The sequence below is a fragment of the Macaca thibetana genome, chromosome 6, assembly GCF_024542745.1.
Source record: "Macaca thibetana thibetana isolate TM-01 chromosome 6, ASM2454274v1, whole genome shotgun sequence".
Classification (NCBI taxonomy): domain Eukaryota; kingdom Metazoa; phylum Chordata; class Mammalia; order Primates; family Cercopithecidae; genus Macaca; species Macaca thibetana.
This window is the reverse complement of record NC_065583.1, coordinates 48991570-49009086: the sequence shown is the minus strand read 5'-3', so window position 1 is coordinate 49009086 and position 17517 is coordinate 48991570. Positions and strand designations below refer to the sequence as shown.

The 17517-nt window shown below is 39.2% G+C and overlaps 1 protein-coding gene across 3 annotated transcripts in view; it reads right to left on the bottom strand.

Annotated features, from left to right (window-relative positions):
• Positions 1 to 5922: 5922 nt before the first annotated feature.
• Positions 5923 to 17517, bottom strand: part of KIF3A (kinesin family member 3A) — a 44227-nt gene continuing 32632 nt past the window's right edge. For 2 of the 3 annotated variants that reach the window (XM_050792778.1, XM_050792779.1), the window contains 8 exons: positions 17152 to 17308; positions 16570 to 16750; positions 16244 to 16354; positions 15770 to 15895; positions 13955 to 14008; positions 13534 to 13602; positions 12517 to 12641; positions 5923 to 10031 (listed from right to left, as the gene is read on the bottom strand). In XM_050792778.1, the coding sequence (XP_050648735.1) occupies positions 9983 to 10031; positions 12517 to 12641; positions 13534 to 13602; positions 13955 to 14008; positions 15770 to 15895; positions 16244 to 16354; positions 16570 to 16750; positions 17152 to 17308 (872 nt within the window). In that variant the 3' untranslated portion in view covers positions 5923 to 9982. Of the gene's footprint in view, positions 10032 to 10192; positions 11891 to 12516; positions 12642 to 13533; positions 13603 to 13954; positions 14009 to 15769; positions 15896 to 16243; positions 16355 to 16569; positions 16751 to 17151; positions 17309 to 17517 lie in introns of those variants that run through there. The other variant, XM_050792777.1, reaches the window with a different exon arrangement.

Below are 17517 nucleotides of genomic sequence, written 5' to 3'. Positions count from 1 at the left end.
GCCACAGCCCGTGCCGGCTTCATGGGACACGCCTTTTGTCTGCGTGTGGAATATGACATCCACAGCAAGACTGAACTTTTGCCTCCACCTTTTGCCAATGAATAGACTATCTGTAACTGGCATCTAGGGGGTAATAATTATTTATTGGATAAATGAATCAAAAAATGATTTGGCTCAAATCTATGGCTTTTATTGAAACATTGTTGGGCTACAGTTACAAAGGGTCACCTCTGTTACAAATGCCACAGGGGCTCTGCTTGTTGCTCTCCATGTCATTGACCCTGCTCTTGGTTTTTCTCTGCCCTCCTCCACATAATCTCAGGGTGCCCACATCATCTAAGGATGAGAATCTCAAGGCTAAGTACAACACAGAGCTTTCTTATGGAGCTAGGCACAGACTGGCCTATGACACACAGGGCTGACTTCTCAGTTCCTAGCAGCTTCCACTAGGAGCAAAGCAGGCACTTTCTCTAGTCTTGGAGCTGATTTCTAGATTTAATTTATTAGCTCAAGTTGAAGTTCCATTCCCAGGTGGAGTACTAAAATCCCCAGTTAGCTGTCACGCCCAGCATTTCCTCAACTGGGCTTTTGCCCTAAGTACCCAGACACCCTCTCCTTGGCTCTCTAAAGTGCCTCTTTTTTTTTTTTTTTTTTTTTTTAATGAGATAGAGTCTCACTTTGTCACCCAGGCTGGAGTGCAGTGGGGAGATCTTGGCTCACGGCAATCTCCACCTCCCAGCTTCAAGCAATTCTTCTGCCTCAGCCTCCTGAGTAGCTGGGATTACAGGTGCCTGCCACCACGCCTGGCTCATTTTTTTGTATTATTAGTAGAGATGGGGTTTCACTGTGTTGACCAGGCTGGTCTTAAACTCCTGAGCTCAGGTGATCTACCTACCTCGGCCTCCCAAAGTGCTGGGATTACAGGCATGAGCCACCGCACCCAGCCTAAAGTGGCTATCTTCTAATCCAACCTGTCAACTTCTTCCTACTCCAGCTTTCAGTCTCTAAGCTGTCTACTCCTTCTAGTTCCTGATTAGCCAGAGTTAAGCCAAACAAAAATATGTTTTGATGTTTTGTCTGCTCACCGCACACCCAGGCAACGTGAATAAGGGGACACATTTGCTCCCTCAGTTTATACCAATCACGAGTGCAAGCACAACAGCTGAGAAGAGAGGGCGGTTACTCCTCTGGCTGATGACCCTTTCCACCTCTGGGACATAGGTGTGTATAACATCTGTTCTCCCAACCATCATCCGTGACTTGCTCCCTCTAATCCTTCACAATCTCTCCAGCAGTTGTTTCTCTCTTTTCTTTTCTTTTTTTTTTTTTTTTTTTTTTTGAGATGGAATCTCACTCTGTCACCAGGCTGGAGTGCAGTGGCATGATCTCGGCTCCCTGCAACCTCTGTCTCCCAGGTTTAAGTGATTCTCCTCCTGAGTAGCCTCCTGAGTAGCTGGGACTACAAGTGCATGCCACCACGCCCAGCTACTTTTTCCGTATTTTTAGTAGAGATGGGGTTTCACCATGTTGGCCAGGATGGTCTTGGATCTCTTGACCTCATGATCTGCCAGCCTCAGTCTCCTAAAGTGCCAGGATTACAGGCGTGAGCCACCGTGCCTGGTCCAGCAGTTGTTTTTCTAAAACACAAATAGGCCGGGTGCATAGTTTGAGTAACCTATGATTGTGACACTACACTCCAACCTGGGTGACAGAGTGAGACCCTGTCTCTAAAAATAAAAAACAAAACAGGCTACCTGGTGAGTAGCATAACTCATGGTGGGGTAGAAATCAAGGCCAACATAGTATTTCTGTAATGACTCTGCTGCTTTTAGGTTGGGTTAGGCAATATCCTCTTGCTAAGATTAGTATCGACTCTGAGAAATACTTTATTCAGTTGTAAAGTCCCAGTTAAATTCCTTTGCACAACTGGAGAAATAAAACCTTTGATTAAAAACTAAAATTTCCCCAGCCCTCTAAAAAGGGATGGGGGAGGGGAGCAGGTGGAGAGGAATGTCTGATCTGTCATATTCTTTAGTCAGAGCCATAAACGTGTTTGGGTAAGACAATCTGATGTTCTGATAACGTTGATAAAAGTCACTTGAAGATTGGGTCACAGGAAGCCCAAGATAAATGCTGAGAGGAAACAGGTTCTTTTTGAAGTAGCCTCTTCGTAATCATTTTCCCACACATTCGTTCAACTTCCGAAAAAGGACTGAATACCTGATCTGCTTTGCAAATGAAACAGTTTAAGAAAGAGAAATTGAGATAATAATTAATAAATGTGTTTGGAAGGCTCCTCCAGCTTGCTTTAAGTTCAGGCTGCGGCTTCAGAACTGTGTTAACTTCTCCTGTAAAGACACAGGCTAACGGTGGTCTTCAGTGATTTTTACTCTACCTTGTTTTAAAAATGGATTCAAAGTGATTTATTGGAAAAGATTAAGACAGAAAATAACATTATTAGGACGAAAGAAGAAAGGGAGTAGGAGGAAATGATGATCCAGAGAAAAATAAGACTATAAGCAGGTCATCAGATATTATAGTCCTATCAGTGAAAGCACAGTGGAAAATGCATATTTTACCTCACTCTTTTTATACATGCAGGGAGAAAATAGTCTGATATAATAATCCGGTACTTAGCTTTAAAAGAAATTTTTCTTGGCCGGGCGCGGTGGCTCAAGCCTGTAATCCCAGCACTTTGGGAGGCCAAGACGGGCGGATCACGAGGTCAGGAGATTGAGACCATCCTGGCTAACCCAGTGAAACCCCGTCTCTACTAAAAAATACAAAAAACTAGACGGGCGAGGTGGCGGGCGCCTGTAGTCCCAGCTACTTCGGAGGCTGAGGCAGGAGAATGGCATAAACCCGGGAGGCGGAGCTTGCAGTGAGCTGAGATCCAGCCACTGTACTCCAGCCTGGGCGACAGAGCAAGACTCCATCTCAAAAAAAAAAAAAAGAAATTTTTCTTGAACGTCTTCACAAGATCATAGGATGGACAATGTCTTCAGCAGCATCCCGACAACACAGGCAGTAACAGGTTTTGTAAGGCAGTGGCTCAATGGTATTGCTTGATGAAACTGGATACCATAGCTCCAGAATTCAACTGGAGAAGAGCCGCAAAGGGGGCAAAGGCAGCACAATTTATTATCTTGTACATGCCAGGGCAGGCCTTTAATTCTGTCTTCATGTTCTACACACAGGTAAGAGTTTTACATAAGCTGGAAGTGGGGGAGAGGAAGACCCCTGGAATGGCCAGAGGAGTTTCCGCTCCTACAAAAACCACATTTTAAAAAAGTCACTTGACGCCAGGTGCAGCGGCTCATGCCTGTTATCCCAGCGCTTTGGGAAGCTGAGGCGGACAGATCACGAGGTCAGGAGTCCGAAACCAGCCTGGCCAGTATGGTGAAACCCCATCTCTACTGAAAATACAAAGTAAGCTGGGTGTGGTGGTGCGTCTGTAGTACCAGCTACTTGGGAGGCTGAGGCAGGAGAATCACTTGAACTCGGGAGGCGGAGGTTGCAGTGAGCTGAGATTGTGCCACTGCACTCCAGCCCGGGTGACAGAGTGAGACTCCATCTCAAAAAATAAAAAGTAAAAATAAAAAATTAGCCAGGTGTGGGGGCATGCACCTAGTTACTCAGGGGGCTGAGGCAGAAGGATTGCTTGAGCCCAGGAGTTAAAGGGGGCAGTGAGCTATGAACGCACCACTGCACTCAAGCCTGGGGAATAGGGCAAAACCCTGTCTTTAAAAACAAAGTCATTTGAGACACAAAATTACAGCTAGATAGAAGGTCTAGTGTTTTTACAGCACTGTAGAATGACTATTCGAATAGCTAGAAAATACTGAGTGTTCACAACACAAGGAAATAATGTCTGAGAAGATGTACATGCTAACTATCCTGATCTGATCATCATATATTGTATCAAAACATCACAATGTACCTCATAATATAATTATGTGTCAATTAAAAAATAAAAATTTTAGGCCGGGCGAGGTGGCTTATGCCTGTAATCCCAGCACTTTGGGAAGCCGAGGCAGGCAGATCACGAGGTCAGGAGATCGAGACCATCTTGGCTAACACGGTGAAACCCTGTCTCAACTAAAAATACAAAAAATTAGCCGGGCATGGTGGCAGGTGCCTATGGTCCCAGTTACTCGGGAGGCTGAGGCAGAAGAATGGCATGAATCCAGGAGGCGGAGCTTGCAGTGAGCTGAGATCGCACCACTGTACTCTAGCCTGGGTGACAGAGCAAGACTCTCTAAAAAAAAAAAAAAAAAAAAAAAAATTTAAGTCCTTTGAAACTTGTGGACAAATCAAAATTTCTTGTTTTCTACTTTGCATTTCTTAAGCGTGCCAATCACAGTGCCTGGTAAACAATGTTTGTCAAAAGAACATGATTAACAAAAACCCAATTGTTACTGGGTTGGAGATACTTTAAGCATCTGAATGAGATCATGGCACTGTTACCACTAAGTAATGGTACCTTTCATAGAATACATTCTACATACACACTTCCTTAAGTTATGACCTGAGAATTGGTTTCTGTTCTCAAACACCTAATGAAAAGGATAACAAAACTCAGAAGTATTTTTGGGGCCAGGCGTGGTGGCTCACACCTGTAATCCCAGCACTTTGGGAGGCCGAGGTGGGTGGATCACCTGAGGTTGGGAGTTCGAGACCAGCCTGACCAACATGGAGAAACACTGTCTCCACTAAAAATAGAAAATTAGCCAGGCATGATGGCGCATGCCTATAGTCCCAAGTACTCTGAAGGCTGAGGCAGGAGAATCACTTGAACCTGGGGGGCAGAGGTTGCAGTGAGCGGAGATCGTGCCATTGCACTCCAGCCTGGGCAACAAGAGCAAAACTCCGTCTCAAAAAAAAAAAAAAAAAGTGTTTTTGGTGAAAAATACATTTTATCAATGAGAAGAAGCATATTTAAAAACGTTTGTCCAGCTGGGCACAGTGGCTCAGGCCTGTAATCCCAGCACTTTGAGAGGCTGAGGCGGGTGGATCACCTAAGGTCAGGAGTTCGAGAACAGCCTTAACAACATGGTGAAATTCCGTCTCTACTAAAAATACAAAATTAGCTGGGCGTAGTGGTGCATGCCTGTAAACCCAGCTACTCAGGAGGTTGAGGCAGAAGAATCGCTTGAATCTGGGAGGTGGAGGTTGCAATGAGCTAAGACTGTGCCATTGCACTCCAGCCTGGGCAACAAGAGTGGAACTCTGTCTCAAAAACTAAACTAAACTAAAATTAAATTAAATTAAATTAAATTAAAAAAACATATTTCTCTAAGGAATCGACCTAAATGTCCATCAATGACACACTGGATGAAGAAAATGTGGTACATACACACCATGGAATATTATGCAGCCATAAAAAAGAATGAGATCATGTCTTTTGTGGGAACATGGATAGAGCTGGAGGCTATTATCCTTAGCAAACAAACACAGGAACAGAAAACCAAATACCGCATGTTGTCACTTATAAGTGGGAGCTAAACGATAAGATCTTATGAACACAAAGAAGGAAACAACAGACACTGGGGTCTACTTGAGGGGAGAGGATGAGAGGAGGGAGAAGAGCAGAAAAGGTAACTATTGGGTAGTGGGCTTAATACCTGGGTGATGAAACAATCTGTACAACAAACCCCATGACATGTGTTTACCTATGTAACAAACCTTCACATGTACTGCCAAACCTAAAAGTTTAAAGAAGTAAATAGCATCTCTCCCAGATTTGCTTCATGATTTCTGCTTAAAAGACCCCACAACATTAAGCGTTTCTGGGTGTGAAATTACACAGGCCTCTCTTAACCACAAATTGAGATGCCAAGCACAAAGAACATGCTCATTAATATCAGGGTGGAAGTAAACACAAAGATAGTTGAGAAAAGCAGCAGATCACTACTACAGGCATTAGGTAAAAGATTTTTATTCTTATTTAACCATGCTGCATGTATACATACAATATCAATATATACAACTTGAACAAATACAATTTATACATAAAATACAATGAAAGCGTGGCTTCTGAAATTAATGCAACAAACTGTACAATTTGTAATTCTGGCCAGTATACAGTATTATAGTAATGCTACTGAAGTTATTCATTATTTAAATTAGTCAGACTACAGTGTAAGTTCAAAGGCACTAGAAACATCTATGTTTTCTTCTAGTATTTTTAAGAACAAAAAATAATTAAAAACAAACAAATGTATACACTAGGAAATTGGGCAGACATTGGTGTACTTAAATGTAAACATTACCCATTCCTTAATTCACAGCCTGTAGGAAAGAAGAAGACTTTCCTTAAGAGTGAAGGGGAAGGATATTAAAAACAGACTAAAAAGAAACAAACAAAACAAAAAACAACCAAAAACCATAATCATAGTTTTAAAAACATGTTACAGAGGAAGTAGCACCACCCCCTCCCCCAAAACAACCTTAAATTTTTGCTGCAAAAAGAAAACAACAACAACAACAACAACAAAAAACTCCCTTTCTCCAGAAAGGAAATGAAATGGCTTGTCAAATGGATTCTATTCATGGGGCAAACATGGAGATGCAACCCTCCCCTTGATTACTCATCTCATGCTTTATAAGAATCTAAACACAAATAGGAAACACTATGATAATTTTAACATCCTATTAGTATATGTAATTGTAAGGATTATTAAAGAAGATACTATAAACCAATAATTCTACCAATGCTTCTTTTAATAAATAAATATTACTTTTTAAACTAAAGGGAAAAGAGAATACCCATTCAATAACCTATTTATATGTATGTGCCACTCATTTTAAATCTGCATATTTATTTCAAAAAATGAGCAAGTATGTTCATCTATATTGTCTCAGGAAATTAACACTGACCATACAAAATATTTCATTTATGGACAAAGACACAGTAAATGTGAGGAAACTACAGAATTGCTATGACTGGAGCTAAATGAATAGCTCTGAAGTCAGTGTCCCATATTTGCATATAGATATTCAGACCAGGCTTGAGGCCAGGTGTGGTGGCTCACACCTGTAATCCCAGCACTTTGGGAGGCCGAGGCGGGTAGATCACAAGGTCAGGAGTTTGAGACCAGCCTGGCCAACATGGTGAAACCTGGTCTCTACTAAAAAAAATACAAAAATTAGCAGGGCGTGGTGGCGCCTGCCTATAATCCCAGCTACTCAGGAGGCTAAGGCAGGAGAATTGCTTGAACCCAGGAGGCGGAGGTTGCAATGAGCCAAGATCGCGCTACTGCACTCCAGCCTGGGCGACAGAGTGAGACTGTCTCAAAAAAAAAAAAAAAAAAAAAAAAAAAAAAAAAAAAAAAAAAAATTCAGGCCAGGCTTAAATATCAAATTTTTGGTATTTCTGAGATGGATATTTAATGTCCATCTGGTATAATCAGTTCTAACATAATGCTTTTTTAAAAAAACTGCTATAGTAGGTGGGGTGTGGTGGCTCAAGGCCTATAATCACGCCTGTAATCCCAGCACTTTGGGAGGCTGAGGCAGGTAGATCACTTAAGCTCTAGGAGTTAGACACCAGCCTGGGCAACATGGCAAAACCCCCTCTCTACAAAAAAACACAAAAATTAGCCAAGCATGGAGGCATACAAGTGTAGTTCCAGCAACTCAGGAGGCTGAAGAGACAGAGGCTGCAGTGAGCCGAGATCATCCCACTGCACTCCAGCCTAGGTAATAGAGCAAGACTCTGTCTCCAAACAAACAAACACCCCTGCTATAGTAGCCTGCTTTAAGAAATTCTCAATTGACTTTCTATAGATCGGCTTTTTATTTTGACTTTTTATAGATTTCTTTTTATTATCATGGTAGGGTGGGATAGAAAAAACATCTAACATACTGGCTTAAATTTCCATGTTTTAAAGCTTGATTTAAAAGTTACTCCTTTCCTATTAACTGAATTGTAAAGGTTAGAAACATGAACTTTTAAAAAGAAGCATTTTTTTTTTCAACTGGTAAAATTAAGATATCTTTACAGTAATTACTAACAGAGTTAAATGTGTATCATCAAAAACATTTTATAATTACCAAAATATTCTGATCACACAAAGCTTTTTTACAAGACACATATTTACCTCAACTCTTCACAGTATTTAAACAATGCCCCACAGAGTTAAGTAATAAACTTCTAGCTATCTTACATACCACAAATAAATGCTGCCAGTGAAATGCAATTCTAATCACCTAGAAAATGTTCACCACACACAGGACATTCAGTGTTCCAATTATGGAATGGACTTGAAATTTATGGATACATTTTTATTACCACCTCACCAGTACTCCACCTTCACTCACCCCTACTCTATACACAGCTTTGTCATTAAACTAAGATTTAACAAAACTTATTAAAATAATATTAATTTAATAAATACTAACTTATAAAGTCTCAAAATATTTTCAACCAATGTGTTTCAGGGCTGATTACATAATTTTGAAAACCACAAAACATATATTAAGTGGTTTAGGAGTAGCATAACTTTACTTTTATTTTATTTTTATTTTTTGAGGTGGAGTCTTGCCCTATCACCCAGGCTGGAGTGTAGTGATGCCATCTTGGCTCACTGCAACCTCTGCCTCCCAGGTTCAAGTGATTCTCCTGCCTCAGTCTCCCAAGTAGCTGGGATTACAGGCGTGTGCCACCACACCCAGCTAATTATTGTATCTGTACTAAAGACAGGGTTTCACCATGTTGGCCAGGCTGGTCTTGAACTCCTGACCTCAAGTGATCCACCTGCCTTGGCCTCCCAAAGTGCTGGGATTACAGGCGTGAGCCCCTGTGCCCCGCCAGGAGTAGCATAACTTTAAAAAAAAAAATAAAATAAAAATTTCATAAGCAGCCAACAACAGAAAAAAATAATTCTATTACAGCTTACTTTACTATGAAATCAACATAGTTTTTATTTGTAGAGGAATATGGTCTAACTAGATTACTCAATAGAAGAAATTCAGAAAATAATATTTTATTTTTAAAACAGAAAAACAAAATAAAAAGTGTTTTAAAGGCAAAGTATTTAAAAGATATTTTTCTTGCTTAGCTGTATTTTCTGGAAAATGGAGACCTTCTCAACTGGGAGATATAAAGTAATTCCCACCAAAATTTAGAACTCAAAGAAAAGCATCCGTAAGTTACACTTCAGAGTGAATTTTTAAAACTACACATGCAGGCAAAGATAACTGAGCAGTACTTAGCTTCTTAATTTTCTGCAACAGTAGATCCTTTATATTTACGTACAATTCAATATTTCAAGAGAACATGAAACCAGAACATAAGATGTATTTGATTTGAACTCAAACTGGCAAAAAAAAAAGTTAGGAAAGGTTCAGATGAAACATTTTCAACTTTTTAAAAAACATGTATACTCGCAAAGATTGTTAAATTATAAAATTTTCTACAGAACATCAATAAGATCAGTCATCTCATACTTAAAATGCAACAAATGTTAGACAATTAGAATGTGTTTAAACAGGCTGGGTGGGTTAGTGTTAGGACGGAATCATTTCTTAGATGTACAGTCCAAACATTCATATATAACAGTGTAACATAGGACAATCTGATCTGCTTCTTTCTATGTGCAAAACAGGACACAGTTTTTTTTTTCTATTTTGAAATTCTAGTTACCTAAATATACAGTAGTTGGATAAATAGCTAATCAATTTACACATACATCTAAACTGTAACTCTCTATAGTATGAACTGCTCCCCCAACTTCCCTGCACAGTACAATTGAAGAGTAGTAGTACGACAATTTGAACAATCACCAGTTGTACAATTTTAATGTTATATTAATATATGTAGACTAAAAGTTATTAAGCAAATTATTATTTCCAGTCTTATTCATTGATCTACAGCTTCCATCAACTGAAATTATAGAGAAGTCTTCACTGTTTTAATTAAAGATTTTGTACAGGCATGAGAATATCACTAATTTTTATTGTGACTTTAAGTCTGTAACATTTACTGTAGTAAAGAGTCAATTACAGTTTCAGGCTTTGCAGAACGCTTTCTGTTTGGAGAAGAAAAAAAGCAAGCATGAATGCTTTCCTAAAAGACTGAAATGCAAACATTTTACATTATATAGAAAATATGGGGTGGCCTGTATAGAGTCTGGAAACAAGCCAAAATTTGACACGTTTGACCATGGTAAGTGTTCAATTAATGCTCACCTTTTCAGGCTACAGGAAGTTGACTTAGAGTAAATGCAAGAGGATGGCAGCCCACCCCATTATGCCAGATAGTGAGGGACAGGACAGGTGATAATTTCCAAGACTGGACTAGGTCATGTGGCCAGGCCAAGTGAGCTGCATGCTTGCCAGATTTGAACCCCCTGATTATCTCTTCTGAGGTACTCGAAAAGGTACAAGTGCATTCAGAGGAAATCAGAAACAAATCATCTCAGGCAACATCTCACAGATGCGTATGTAGGGATTTACGGAAATGCTATATTAATGTATTATATTTATTGCAATTTTGACCAACCCATCTAACTATGTGTTTCTAATGAGGAACACCACATTGAACATATCATATAATGTAATATAACATCAATAAGCCATTTAATGCATGTATTCATCCATGTTTATGGCTATCATTTTCTTAGGGTTTCCATGGTTATAGCAGGCCAATTCTAGTAAACAGAGATGGTGAGTGGCTCATATAATATTGGGCCACACGATTTTTTTAATGTTAAACTAAAAAAATGACATATCTTAAAATGGGTGTTCTGGAAAATGTATTCAAATATCTTATCATATTATTTATTCGTTTGCTTTAGGGTCCATACAGTTTAAAAAAAAAAAAAACAGTAACTAAAACCGAGAGATCTCAAGTAAATAATTCCAATTTCTGGCTCTTCCTTAGAAAAGAGAAGATCCAGGCCAGGCACGGTGGCTCACGCCTGTAATCCTAACACTTTGGGAGGCTGAGGTGGGCAGATCACCCGAAGTCAGGGGTTCGAGACCAGCCTGGCCAACATGGCAAAACCCCATCTCTAGTAAAAATACTGAAATTAGCCGGGTGCAGTGGCAGGTGCCAGTAATCCCAGCTACTCAGGGCACTCCAGCCTGGGCAACAGAGTGAGACTCCATCTCAAAAAAAAAAAAGAAAAGAGAAGATCCAGAAACAATGAGCCCTCTATTTCCATAGATAACTAGGAAGAGAATAGCAGCCACTCACTTTAGACAGGACTGCTCACCACTGCCAATTTTCCTCCTACGCTGAGGACAAATGTCTTACCGATTATCATCACTCTTGCATTGTCATTTTATTAAAAATGGAAAAGTAAAAGATACATCTAAAGGGACTCGTGTTTCTTAGAAATGATTTGCTTCACTCATAATATGCACGGCATGTGTTGGTAAAGGAAAGTTTTTAACCCCTCACCTAAATGCTACAGAATGTAAAAATTTGTACATTTTTAATATTCAACTGTTTGCCCAACCCTGAGTTCAACCTTCCCAAATTTTTAAGTGTTAAGTCATGTCTGTGAGATTATGTAACACAAAAATATCAAAACCATACAACTTCATCCCACATGTAACTTTAAAGTCCATGCACTCAAAGTAGGGAACAAAGCAGCTTATTATTTTCTACATTTCAGGAGCCCCAGAGTCTTAAAATCAGCTTAAATAAACTGAAGAGTCCTTGATGTAGGAAAGGGAAAGGAAAAAATAAGCTCCAGCCCAGGACTCCCATATCCCGATTTCCCTGAGCTTATGTGATGATACATGCAGACTACCCAACAGTCAAAACCAGTGCCCAAAGGAGAGGGGAAAATGTCCAAGGAAGTTCTCCTTAGCTGGTGACTGAGGAAATCAAGGTTCTTGGGGTACTGTGACAGAAAAACTAACCAGCTGAATACAATACCTTGGGAGACCAAACAGGCAAATTAATTAGCATTTCACAAGAAGAATTAGTCTAAGAATTAAGGAATTAAACCCATTATACATTTCGGAAATAACAGAGTGAATTAAAAATAAATTCTATTACTCAGGAGCCTAAGAAGTTGGAAGACCTTAATTCTTTGGCCAGATTTTATTTACTCAAATTCTAATACACAAGGAATTTGATTTTTTTTTTTTTTTTGAGACCAAGTCTTGCTCTGCCACCCAGGCTGAAATTCAGTGGCATGATCTTGGCTAACTACAACCTAGGTTCAAGTGATTCTCCTGCCTCAGCCTTCCAAGTAGCTGGGATTACAGGCAAGAGCCACCATGCCTGGCTAATTTTTGTATTTTTAGTAGAGACGGGGGTTTCACCATGTTAGCCAGGCTAGTCTCAAACTCCTGATCTCAAATGATCTGCCTGCCTCGGCCTCCCAAAGTGCTGGGATTACAGGCGTGAGCTACCGCACCTGGCCAGGAATTTGATTTTTAATAAATCAGCTAAAATATGTATTATATTTTAACTAAATAAATGTTAACTTCCTGTACATGTATCTAATTAGAATACCTCAATGCCTTCATTACATCAGCTTCAAGGACAGTCCTTACCTTCTCCCTGTCTTTGGCCTGGCTTTCCCCTTTGAAGTTCGTGGTCTTTCTAGTTTCATCAAAGACTGACGCAGACTCTCCTCAGTATAGGCAAGATACACATGAGAAAGGTCCACTTCAAAGGGCTAAAAGAAACAAACACAAAGCACTCTTAAGGGAAAGAGTTAAGCCAGATTTGGGGGAAGATTTAAAATACTGAATAAACTCCTCAAAAAAAACTGTAGAAACTAAAACCAAAGAAACGTCTAACGACATCATCTTCTAATCCCAGTATCTAAAACGTACTCACCAAGGTTGGTGAGTAAGAAGCCCTGACACACTATAAATTTCCTTCCACACAAAGAAAAACTGCTGCTGTTTTTCTTAAAGCTGCTCCCTCTTCTTTTTTTTGAGACGGAGTCTCGCTCTGTCGCCCAGGCTGGAGTGCAGTGGCGCAATCTCAGCTCACTGCAAGCTCCGACTTCGGGTTCACGCCATTCTCCTTCCTCAGCCTCCAGAGTAGCTGGGACTACAGGCGCCCGCCACCGCGCTCGGCTAATTTTTTTTGTATTTTTTTAGTAGAGATGGGGTTTCACCGTGTTAGCCAGGATGGTGTCGATCTCCTGACCTCGTGATCCACCCGCCTCCGTCTCCCAAAGTGCTGGGATTACAGGCGTGAGCCACCGCGCCCAGCCTGCTCCCTCCTCTTCTTGACCTATGACTAGAACTAGCTTTGAAGAGAAAGACAGACACATTCTAGTCTCTACCCATAACCCTATGACCCAGAGTGGTAGTGAAAAGAGGACTCCAAAGAGTGACTCCATGCCGTCTTATGGTGGGAATAAGCCTGACATCAAGACTGATGGTAAGCAGAACGGTCCTCCTCATCACCCCATCCTAGAGCCTTTATTCCCAAAAGATCAGCCCGTTTCTCAGCACAGCTGATTAACAGATATCAGGTTGATAATACAATTTAATGACTCATATTCCTATAAAGAAACAACTGTAGTTTTGTGTTTTTTAAAGAAGTACTCTTACATCTTTCTCCTTTTTATCAGGTACTGGGGTTTGCTTCCTCATGTTATTTCCTGTATAGGCAACACATTTCTCAAAAAAAGAAACGGGGGAGAGAGAGAAATGTCTTAATTAGTAATCAATACTGTGAGTGAGGCAACTAACTGAGAAATCCTAATATTACACTAGTAAAACATGATTTGAATGCTGGAGCAGAAAGGGCCCCAGAGGTCACTTAGTCCCACATAGCCCCTGACCCTGACCATTTCCACCCAGACCATGATCTGTATGTTACAATTAATTACACAGAATTAGAAAAATATTTTATCTGCCCTACTGGATTCTCATCTGATTCATCCACTGGACCACGTTCCTCCCCGTTGTAGCCAGCACAATATCTAGACCATAGGAAGTACTCTCATGAAAGAATTAAGGTAATACTCACTAGCTGCCATTCTCCTATGTCTTCATTCCAATGGACATAGTTTTCAATCATTTCCTTTTAAAAGGATGAAAGAGAGTCTATTTTTAATATTTAATAACATTTAAAATATTGAAGTCATACAACTAAAATCTTAATAACATTGAGTAATAAAAGTCTCAAAACATTATATACTGATATAACCTTTTTATAAATTCTAAAATATATATTTCTTAGGAATGGATGTAGATGCAATAAAACTAAATAAAAATGAAAAAACAACAGAATGAGAAACTCGGGAATCAAGATAATGATTACCTTGGGTTGGAAGAGGCAAAGGAATGAAATAAGGGAAGGGGAAACTGTTTGGTTAGAAGTAGGTTATTACCAGGGTCCTAGCTTTTGTTTTGGGTGATGAGTTCATTACAAAAATAACTAAATAAAAGCAGGCCATCCTAGGACCAATAAGGAGAATGTACCATGAACCCAGGATTAATTCCATGTACCTGTGGTCCAAAAAAAAAAAAAAAAAAAAAAAAAAAGACTAAGACTTATTTTCAGACAAATTTCTTAAAGTTGTATTGAGAGTCAAAACAGGTTTTTAAAAAAATTGGCCAGGCATGGTGGTTCACACCTAGTAATCCCAGGACTTTGGGAAGCCAAAACGAGCAGATCACCTGAGCTCAGGAATTCAAAACCAGCCTGGCCAACATGGCTAAACCCTGGCTCTACTAAATATACAAAAATTAGCTGGGTGTGGTGGTGCACACCTGTAATCCCAGCTACTCAGGAGGCTGAGGCATGAGAATCGCTTGAACCCTGAAGGCGAAGGTTGCAGTGAGCCAAGATCACACCACTGTACTCCAGCCTAGGCAACAGGGTGACTCTCCCTCCCTTACAAAAAAAAAAAAAAATCATAATGTTAAAGTTTACCAAAATGTACTGAAAAGACAAATTTTGGATTAAAAAAAAATAGAGGCTGAGGTTTTAAAATTATACTAGTACTAAGAATTAGCATCCATCTGGAGATGAATGATGGTGCAGGTTGCACAACAATATGAATGTCCTAAATGCCACTGAACTGCACACTTAAAATAGCTAAGATGGTAAATTTCATGCTATCTACATTTTACCACATACACACACACACAAAAGAATCAGCATCCACAGCAGGGAGAAAAAGGTAGCATAGGGGTTCCATTTATTCTACTTGTACGATACTGGGTGCTGAATGTAGGAATGGGACCCACACCTTGATTCTGATTGCATGTACATGAATCTGAGTTCATCTAAAAGGTTAAAAAATTCTCATTGAGGCCGGGCGCGGTGGCTCAAGCCTGTAATCCCAGCACTTTGGGAGGCCGAGACGGGCGGATCACAAGGTCAGGAGATCGAGACCATCCTGGCTAACACGGTGAAACCCCGTCTCTACTAAAAAATACAAAAAACTAGCCGGGCGAGGTGGCGGGCGCCTGTAGTCCCAGCTACTCGGGAGGCTGAGGCAGGAGAATGGCGTAAACCTGGGAGGCGAAGCTTGCAGTGAGCTGAGATCCGGCCACTGCACTCCAGCCTGGGCGACAGAGCAAGACTCCGTCTCAGGAAAAAAAAAAAAAAAAAAAAAAAAAAAAAAAAAAAAAAATTCTCATTGAGATCCTTAGATTGAAACACAGATTATGTATTAAGAAAAGTTAACAACTAAAGTGAAAAGTGATGGCATTTGTTCAAAATATTGTACATTCAATAACTGAAGTATTAAGTATTTACCATCAATTAAATTAGAAATCCTTGTTCCTTAACCCCAGTCAAGTGACTATCTGGGTCAGAGAACTTCCTTTTTACCTGATAATCCCGAGGTATAAAATTATCAATAATAAGCATCTGAAGTCGAAGCTCCCGGCTAAGTTGTCGAATATTCTCCAGTAGACCTTCAATTTCCCTCTGATGTTCCTGTTGAAGATCAGCCATCTACCAGAAAATCCATAAAAATATTATGAACAAACAAGACTTTAACTACCAAACAGCACCATCTCACATAGGACGCTTGTCTAAGAGACCTTGTGAGAGCTTACCTAGTTCTTTTATAAAAATGATAAACAGCGTGACACTATCAGCATCTATTCTACACTATTCGTTAAGGTTGAAAAGAAACAACTTAGCCTAATAGATAAAATTAAAAATTGCGCATAAAGGATAAATATTTTATTTCTTTTAAATTATAAGCTCACATTATGATTACTTATAAATTCTTAATCAAACAACTCCTTTTTCAAAAATTCAGAACTGCATTAGTAGGTAATTTCTAAGAGAACCAACCTCTGATTTTGCAGCCATCAGCATAGTCCAAACTTTCTTTAACTTCTTGGTCTTTCCCTGTGCTTCCTCTTGCAAGCTGGTATATTTTTCTTCAATATCCAAGCGTTCTTGCTATGACAAAAATTAGTAAACTTCAGAATTTTCTTTGTAAAATCAAATATCTAATTCTTTAACAAATGACATAAATGATCTTAGCAACTCTGATCTTCAAAGCAATCCATAAACATGCTTTAAAATTTCAATACGATTATAGATATTTAGCTTTCCACTAGAAAAGTTAAATCTCGCCGGCAAAATACCAAACTAAAAACAGAAAGTCACATTACCTCTTTTTCCTCAAGTTCTCTGCGAAGTTGCTCTGCTCTTTTCCTCCTTTCTTCCAGTTCCATGTTAGATTCTTCAAGAAGTTTCTCTTGTTCCTCAGCTTTGGCCAACAAATCAACCCCACCAACAATTACCTTCTTTTCCAGGGCAGATAATTTTTCCAGCAAAGACTGATGCTCTTGTCTGTTGATTAGAATGAGGATACTCTATATTCACTGATCATCTATTATTCTACTAATAACATTTCCCAAAATTTAACAAAAATTTGGATATACAATTTCAAAATACAAATATAATTATGTAACATCTCTACCAAATTATACCACTGTGTAGTATCGATTTCTCATTTAATCTATAACTCATTCTAATTCATTGATATGTTCTCCTATCACGTGGAAATAAAATAATCAAAACAGATCTAGTTTTTAGAAATACACTATATACAATAGACCCTTCTATCCAAAAATAGTTACACTGGAGACAAAAATCAAGCTTTTAATCACTATTCAATTTTCCTATTTTATATATGCTATGAAAAAACAGAAATTTAAATCATGAATTCATCTCAATTCAATAATACTCACTGGGCTTTAAGAAGATCTTTTTCTCGTTTCTCTAATTCAGCTCTAGCCTTGTTTCTTTCTTCTTCTTCCATGTCGAGCTTTGTTTCAAGTGCTTTTCTCTCCTCATCAATTTTTGCTTGCATTTCAATCATCTTGTCTGGGGATACTTTCTTTTTTCCTATTTGAATCATTTAATTGAAACAATCACTAAAATGAGTCAATGTTTCAGACTTATATAAATTACCTCCTTCAATGTAGAAATGCCTACACTCCTCAATAATACAAAACCAATTATCAATATTTTAAGGAAATCAAACCAATAATACCATGCATTTCCATTTATTATGTTCCTAGAAGAACTTTATAACTCATTGCTAAATTCAAACT